This window comes from Eriocheir sinensis, chromosome 44 (assembly GCF_024679095.1).
Source record: "Eriocheir sinensis breed Jianghai 21 chromosome 44, ASM2467909v1, whole genome shotgun sequence".
Taxonomy (NCBI): domain Eukaryota; kingdom Metazoa; phylum Arthropoda; class Malacostraca; order Decapoda; family Varunidae; genus Eriocheir; species Eriocheir sinensis.
Window position 1 is genome coordinate 9,789,555 of NC_066552.1, and position 8,030 is coordinate 9,797,584.

At 39.4% G+C, this 8,030-nt stretch overlaps 1 protein-coding gene across 1 annotated transcript; it reads left to right on the top strand.

Annotated features, from left to right (window-relative positions):
- The first annotated feature begins 5,873 nt into the window (after positions 1–5,873).
- Positions 5,874–8,030, top strand: LOC126980449 (actin, muscle-like). Its single transcript, XM_050830369.1, has 2 exons — positions 5,874–6,021; positions 6,283–8,030. The coding sequence occupies exon 2, from the start codon at positions 6,339–6,341 to the stop codon at positions 7,467–7,469; it is 1,131 nt and encodes a 376-aa protein (XP_050686326.1). The 5' UTR covers positions 5,874–6,021; positions 6,283–6,338; the 3' UTR covers positions 7,470–8,030.

Consider the following 8,030-nt stretch of genomic DNA (forward strand, 5'->3'; position numbering starts at 1 on the left):
ATTTGGCCACGTTGCTTCTGAGACTTTTATTCATTATTTGACCGTAGGTTGTGCTTTTTATATGCTTGCATTACCTCAATGGGATATTCTTCCAAGTGAGTCTTTTACTTTGGATATTTTAGCACCACGAGAGAGAGAGAGAGAGAGAGAGAGAGAGAGAGAGAGAGAGAGAGAGAGAGAGAGAGAGAGAGAGAGAGAGAGAGAGAGAGAGAGAGAGAGAGAATGTGTTTGTGTGTACATTAATTTTTTTGTGTGTGTCATAATCACCAGCCGTCACACCCATTAATCTTTAGCACATTCCAAGTTTTATGACCTTCACAAGCGAATTTTTTTCCTGATATTTTTTTTAAAAGTACCTCACGAATGAGAAGAGACATTACAAAATTAGTATCAGGTAACCATGAATAAAGGGCATTTTAAATTACTATTGTTAAATAACTATATATACCCGAAACAGACATAATGTTTTCATTACTTCATCCATACACACACACACACACACACACACACACACACACACACACACACACACACACACACACACACACACACACACACTAAAAGGCCTTGACTTTTTTTTATCCTTATTTTTAATTTTTCTTATTGGTTTGTCCTTGGCTTTGAAAGAAGTCTAGAATAAAAAAAAAGTAAAAAGACAAGCTTATCATATATTTGTTAACGTGTAAAAAATTGAGAGATCTAAATGGAGTTAGTTTTCAAGTAAAAAAGTGAGTAAGGAACCCAGAAAGCACCTCTTCCCTATATTATTTGTCTACACTGGAATCCACACCTGGCGAACAGCACTGAGATGCCAAACAAACGACGGAGAGTTAGATTAGGAAGCACAGGTCCTGCCTGTCCCTTCCCGCTTCGACCCACCCCAGTAAGGCGGTAGCTGTGGCAACGAAGATGGTGATAGTAGAGGTGATTCATATGGTGCCAACTTCGATGTGAATTCGTGGAAAATGGCACAGTAAAGACCAAAGACGGTGAACGGCGGCGGGAGAGAGGAACTCGGGGAGTGGCTAAAAGTGTGGGGTGGGACTGGTGCTGAGGGGGGGCAGACTTGGGTTGAGGGAGCTTAGGGGAACATACTGGGGTCGAAGGATGCTTGGGGGAACAGGCGATGGCCGAGGGATGCATGGGAGACAGTCGAGGGCTGAGAAGTGCTTGGGGAATGGGCGGGTCTTGAGGGGTGTCCGGGGAACTAGTGTTGGTGGACGGGGGGGCTGGCTAATGGGAATCTATCCACCAATCGATGAATGCAGTTGTGCGTACCTACACACGCTTACCTACGTCACCGAGTTCTTCACCTTTTTGTCTCACTCACGATTCTGTTTCAAGGGAGACTATAAAAGAACGCAACCAAACAAAGATATTTTATTGAACACATTTATTACATCGAATTGCTTGACGTCAGTTTCAGTATTTAGAAAGGAAAATATGAACACTTTAAACCAAAGTAAACAAAATTATCAGTTGCTGGTCTATCCCCACCCGTCTGATAACAATTGTCATAATGTAGAAATTATTATATTCAACCATTAGTATGTATGCGGTATATTGTACAACCAATTAACTCGCACTATCACGTCTGCCACAGCGACTCTTAAGACACAAAATGAAAATCCATACGTATTACGTACACACACACACAAAGGGAACCAGCTTATGTGTCACTGAACGAAAAGGAAAGAAACACCACAAATTAGTTCCCGCAGTTTACCCCACTTTGCATCCGTAACCAAAAATTGTCCGTCCGCGAGAAGCAACACATAAGGCGTTGAGTTGCACGGACAAACACAACACGCGCTCGTTTTCTTTGTCACTGCAACATGCCAAACTATAGGTGACCCTTATTTACCGATACCTCTGGTTAGGAAATACATCATCACTTAAAGATCAAAGTAACAAGAAAAGAAAAAGAAATACATTTGACAAATTCAAGGGCGTGTTATTCCCTTTAGTGCTTTCTTCTTACCTGTTGTATCCCAGGTGTCACGTGCTGTGGTGAGGGACTGTCATGTTGTATTGATTTTGTGTATTGCTCTACATACTGTGTTTGAACTTTCTTATTTTAATTTTGTTTTACTTAATGATTATGATCGTCATTATCATTTCCGTTATTGCCGTCATCGTTATTTTTATTTTCGTCCCTTTATTTTTCACAAACCAATGTTTCTCTTTAGATACGACTTCATTCAAGAGTCCATCGGAACTATATTGAGTGACTTAGATCACACAGAAGCCATTTTAGTATTGAGAGTACAAGAGATTGTAAATACATAGGGTTTTATAATAACTGTGTTTTTGTTTAAGGATTTACCAAAAAAAAAAAAAAAAAAAAAAAAAGAAGGATTTTGTCTCTCCGCGGAAGGACCATGCGCATAAGCTGCGGACATTCATACATACCAATGAGATGTACACAGTTCTGAATGGTATGTATATTTTTGGCATTATTGTTTTCAGAATTTTCACCATAGAAAAGCATACGAGCAAAAGTAATAAGTACAGGAAGTAAAGAATAATAAACTTCGAATACTTATTAAATAGACAGGTTACGATGTCAAAAATATTTGAGTTTGCGTGACTTTGCTTCATTTTCTCTGAAACTGCATTGAGAGTTGGCAAAGGGAACCTTAACTATTCGTCTACTTATTACACTCCAGTTAGCTGTTCATTTTAAACCTTCATTTCAATGCTTTGTTCATGGGTCACCAGAAAAGAGCCCGAAGATCAAAGCGGTAGTACAATCAGACTTCACTAGCCCGCATACCTGGGATTTACTTACTGTCAGATCTCACCTGAGAGTCATCCACCACCGATACCCTACCTTGCGCGCTGCCAAGACTCTCCCTCACCAGATAGGGGAGAGAGAGAGAGAGAGAGAGAGAGAGAGAGAGAGAGAGAGAGAGAGAGAGAGAGAGAGAGAGAGAGAGAGAGAGAGAGAGAGAGAGATCACTTATCAGCACCATTATCAATCTTATGCAAGCTAGTAAGAAAGGTTTCAGAAGTAATTACAAAAGTTCATTCCGCCTTGAAGTAAACCTGATTTCCTTTATAAGTGAAGAAATGTGGAACTGGATTACTTGTAACTTTTTTATAGCGAATATATTGTTGCATTTGTTATTCGTTTGTAGGTCAGTTGATTGTGTACTACTTCATGCCAATCTTATCTTCGTGTGACATACTTTCGTTATTTTAAATAAAAAGGTTTCATCATTGTAACCCTTAACTCCTCCCGACTTGAGCCTCTCATATAAACTCTACGCATCCTAGCCCCGCGTTTCACTACAGCCACCTGTTGCTTGTTTGGCCTTGGCCCAGGTGGCGGCGGCTTACGCTTTGGTGGGGAGGCAAAATAAAATTATTCTCATTATACAAGGTAAGCTTTTCCAAGCCGAAGCAATACTGGAGGGGGTGCTTCTCCTTGTGTGTGTGTGTGTGTGTGTGTATGTGTGTGTGTGTGTATACACACACACACACACACACACACACAATATATATATATATATATATATATATATATATATATATATATATATATATATATATATATATATATATATATATATATATATACAGTGGTGGGCACCGCTAACCAAAAAGTTAGCTTCGCATACTGGTAATCCACTAACTAAAATGTTAACCTCGCTTACGCTAAACCGCTTAACTGATAAAGAAATTAGTGGATGCTAACGCTAACCACTGCCTTTTTTTTATATATGGATTTTATCTTCGGTTTAGTATTTTGGCTCTTAAACCCTTATAAACAAACCTAGTGACCTGTAATTTCAATATGTTGTAACTTAGACATCGAGCTTTCCGAAAAGGTATAGCATACCAAAATCAGATGATGATAAAGGTGTACACCCACAGCTGCTGCCAGCTCCTTAACACAGTCAGCATCCTCAGGCGGAATAAAAACGTCCTCACTCGGGTCACCTACCATGACGTCGATAACGGTAAACAGTGCGACAATAATGAACGCGACTACACTGTGACAACGTCGCGGATGAACCGAACAAAGAGCCCAGCAAGCAACAACAAGAAGAGAAGAAAAATAAGCCTTCAGTTTATCCTAAATCCGTATATTTTACCCAAGATTTCCCGCAAATTTACGCATTTTTTAACTTTTTTCCGTAACTGACACTTTTATTTTTATTGTTTTTAGTTTATTTCTTGTCAGGTGGAAAATATTGCATTCAAAGAGTTGGGAATGGAAGATTCATTACTCTAAAATACCAAAAGGTTTCCCTAATAATTGTCCAATTACCCTACTTTAAGGCGTAATTTACCAAATGTGGAACCCATGGAATTATTGCGCCATGTGGATCAACTGGTGCTCTGTCTGCTCACAACAGACAAGAACAAACCTGTATGATTTTTTAGTGGATTTAAAGTTTGCGGAGGAGGAACTACATTTAGCATGATCTAATTGGTCCGCTAACTGTTTCCAAAGTTATTGAAAACGCTAATCAGGTAACGAAAAAGTTTGTTTCGCTAAATAGCGGTTAGCGGATTAGCGGGGATTGAACTCGCGTCCTCCTGAACGCGATGGTGTTACTCTGTCGATTCAGCCACCGCCTCCCCCCTATGTGTGTGTGTGTGTGTGTGTGTGTGTGTGTGTACATATATATATATATATATATATATATATATATATATATATATATATATATATATATATATATATATATATATATATATATATATATATATATATATATATATATATATATATATATATATATATATATATATATATATATATATATATATATATATATATATATATATATATATATATATATATATATATATATATATATATATATATATATATATATATATATATATATATATATATATATATATATATATATATATATATATATATATATATATATATATATATATATATATATATATATATATATATATATGCAACTAATTGACGAAAAGAATTCTGCATTTTTAGTTGTCAGAGCTTGATGCATATCTGCCCCTATATTCTCCCCTTACTTTTATTTTAGTCTATCTTCCCACCCACACATAATTGGAAATAAGGTGTGATATATTTTCTAATCATCCTCAGAGTAAGTTGTCTTTGACAGTTTACAGTAACGGTGTCATAATTTGGCTGAGTGCCGCAACCACGTGTCTTTCTTGCCATGTGCCAGGAGAAGCAGTAGTGCCAAAAGTCGCTTTATGCAGTTTATCATGTCGCTAGCATGTGGAACCGTGCAACGTGGATATAATGAATCATGGGGGTTTTAGAGGACAATGAGTTGAGGATGCGTGTGTTGTCTCCGGTTTGGTCGTGACTTAGCGTATCGCTTTGTAACGGATGTGCCTGCATATGCCTGTTTAATGATAAGAGCGTAGGTGTGTTTTCAGATTATAAAGATTGATGGAAGAGTGAGTGCGCCGAGCTTCAATGAACAGTGCAGGTGTATTTATAAGTTACAGATAATATTACACAGACATTAACCTTCCTTTTGTGTCCTGCGCCTACCATCAAAATGAATTATAGTTCGAACTTGCCAGAAATACTGCCTCCCCTATGATCAAATTTCTATGGTAATCCAGTTCTGACAACTGTGACCTGAAAGTTTTTCCACGGGGGATGCTCATGACCCTCTTGCTTACGCTCTTTACTTCCTCACATTACCTTTTTTTTTGTTACACTTCATGAGTCGATAAAACTATATTTATTGTCATCACTGGCTTGAATAACATATAACGGACTTCTTTCCATATACCGTACTACGCATTGTCATGCGGAATAACAAGAATGATAGTGCGCCGATGGATTCAATAGTTTGTCTACATAAGTGTCCTCTCTTTACAATTTGAATCAGGTAGGCTGAAACAGAATGCCTAAAATAGCTTCCTGAGTGTGGTAGGGGGAGCGACTCACTATATATATGGGAGAGGAAGTGCTCAGGAACGCGAAAACTCCTCTCCTGGTCAGGGCTTGTGAACGGAGAGGAACGCCGCTCCCAACCACTGCCGCAGGTGAGTACTGTAGGGAAGTACTGTCATTCATAACCTTTAATAAATATGGTTACGTACTATTATATTTTTTAGATTAAGAAATTGTCCATTGGTTAATGGTTAATTAGTTTAATTAGATTAATTAATTGATTAGTTTAAATAGCATTAAGATAGCATTCCAATGTATTTTATTATAAACGTAATTTCAATTTTTTTAGTTGCCGTATTTATATGAAAAAAAAATTACATAATAAATTATACAACCCCCATGCTTTGTTTCAGAAGCGACAAACTACGTCTCCAGAAGTTCTACTATACTGTAAACAATATAATTCATCATGTGTGACGACGATGCAACAGCGCTGGTCTGCGACAACGGCTCCGGTCTCTGCAAGGCTGGCTTCGCCGGCGACGACGCTCCCCGAGCTGTCTTTCCCTCCATTGTCGGCCGCCCTCGTCACCAGGGTGTGATGGTCGGCATGGGTCAGAAGGATGCATACGTCGGCGACGAGGCCCAGAGCAAGCGAGGTATCCTGACTCTAAAGTACCCCATTGAGCACGGCATCATTACCAACTGGGACGACATGGAGAAGATCTGGCACCACACCTTCTACAACGAGCTCCGTGTCGCCCCTGAGGAGTCCCCAACACTGCTTACGGAGGCTCCCCTCAACCCCAAGGCCAACCGTGAGAAGATGACTCAAATCATGTTCGAGACATTCAGCTGCCCCGCCATGTATGTGGCCATCCAGGCCGTACTGTCCCTGTACGCCTCAGGCCGTACCACTGGTATCGTGCTGGACTCTGGCGACGGTGTATCACACACTGTTCCCATCTATGAAGGTTATGCTCTCCCACACGCCATCATGCGTCTGGACCTGGCTGGCCGTGACCTGACTGACTACCTCATGAAGATCATGACAGAGCGGGGGTACTCCTTCACCACCACGGCTGAACGCGAGATTGTTCGTGACGTTAAGGAAAAACTTTGTTATGTCGCTCTTGACTTCGAGAATGAGATGGCACAAGCTGCTGCTTCGACTTCCTTAGACAAGTCCTATGAGCTACCCGACGGTCAGGTCATCACCATCGGTAACGAACGCTTCCGTGCTCCTGAGGCTCTCTTCCAGCCTTCCTTCTTGGGCATGGAGTCAGCTGGTGTTCATGAAACTGTTTATCAATCTATAATGAAGTGTGACGTTGACATCAGGAAGGATCTCTATGCTAATACTGTCATGTCTGGGGGAACCACCATGTACCCTGGTATTGCTGACCGTATGCAGAAAGAAATCACCTCGCTTGCCCCTTCCACCATCAAGATCAAGATCATTGCCCCTCCTGAGCGGAAGTACTCCGTCTGGATTGGCGGCTCTATCCTGGCGTCTCTGTCTACATTTCAGTCCATGTGGATTACCAAGGAAGAATACGACGAGTCTGGCCCCGGAATTGTTCATCGAAAATGTTTCTGATTTATAAATGCTGTACTGCCAGTATTGTCCAACAGCTGCCTGTATTATTTGTCTTCTACATTTTACAAAATAAAATTTGTTATATTTTGTTTCTGATTTTTAATAATTATAATAAATATTATATTTATATGCTGATCTGTATCATGTGTTAATATGGTAAGGGATTAATAGAAAAGAATAATATAGTACAGAAGCAAGCTGAAACTTTTGAAGTAATAGTAAAAAATATGCTTTGGAATGGCTGGTGGAAAGCAGAATTTCTTGTCAAAGTCTCAAGTATTTAGAGCACAAGAGAACTCTCAACCGTCGTCTTGTGTACCATTTATCTTTTTCCTTGTGATATTGATGTGACACAGGAGTAGCTGTGGACCTCATTACTGACATACCTTACATTGCCTCACATTCCTCTGTTGTCTACTAACCTTCAGAGTATATTTTTAACGTTGCCACGGCTGTATGTAAAACAAGAGTTTAGATGAATGGACAGATGAATAATTATAGATTAATACAGATTTTGTAGATTACGTCACGCAAAAAATCTAAATAAAATCATGCTTCTGA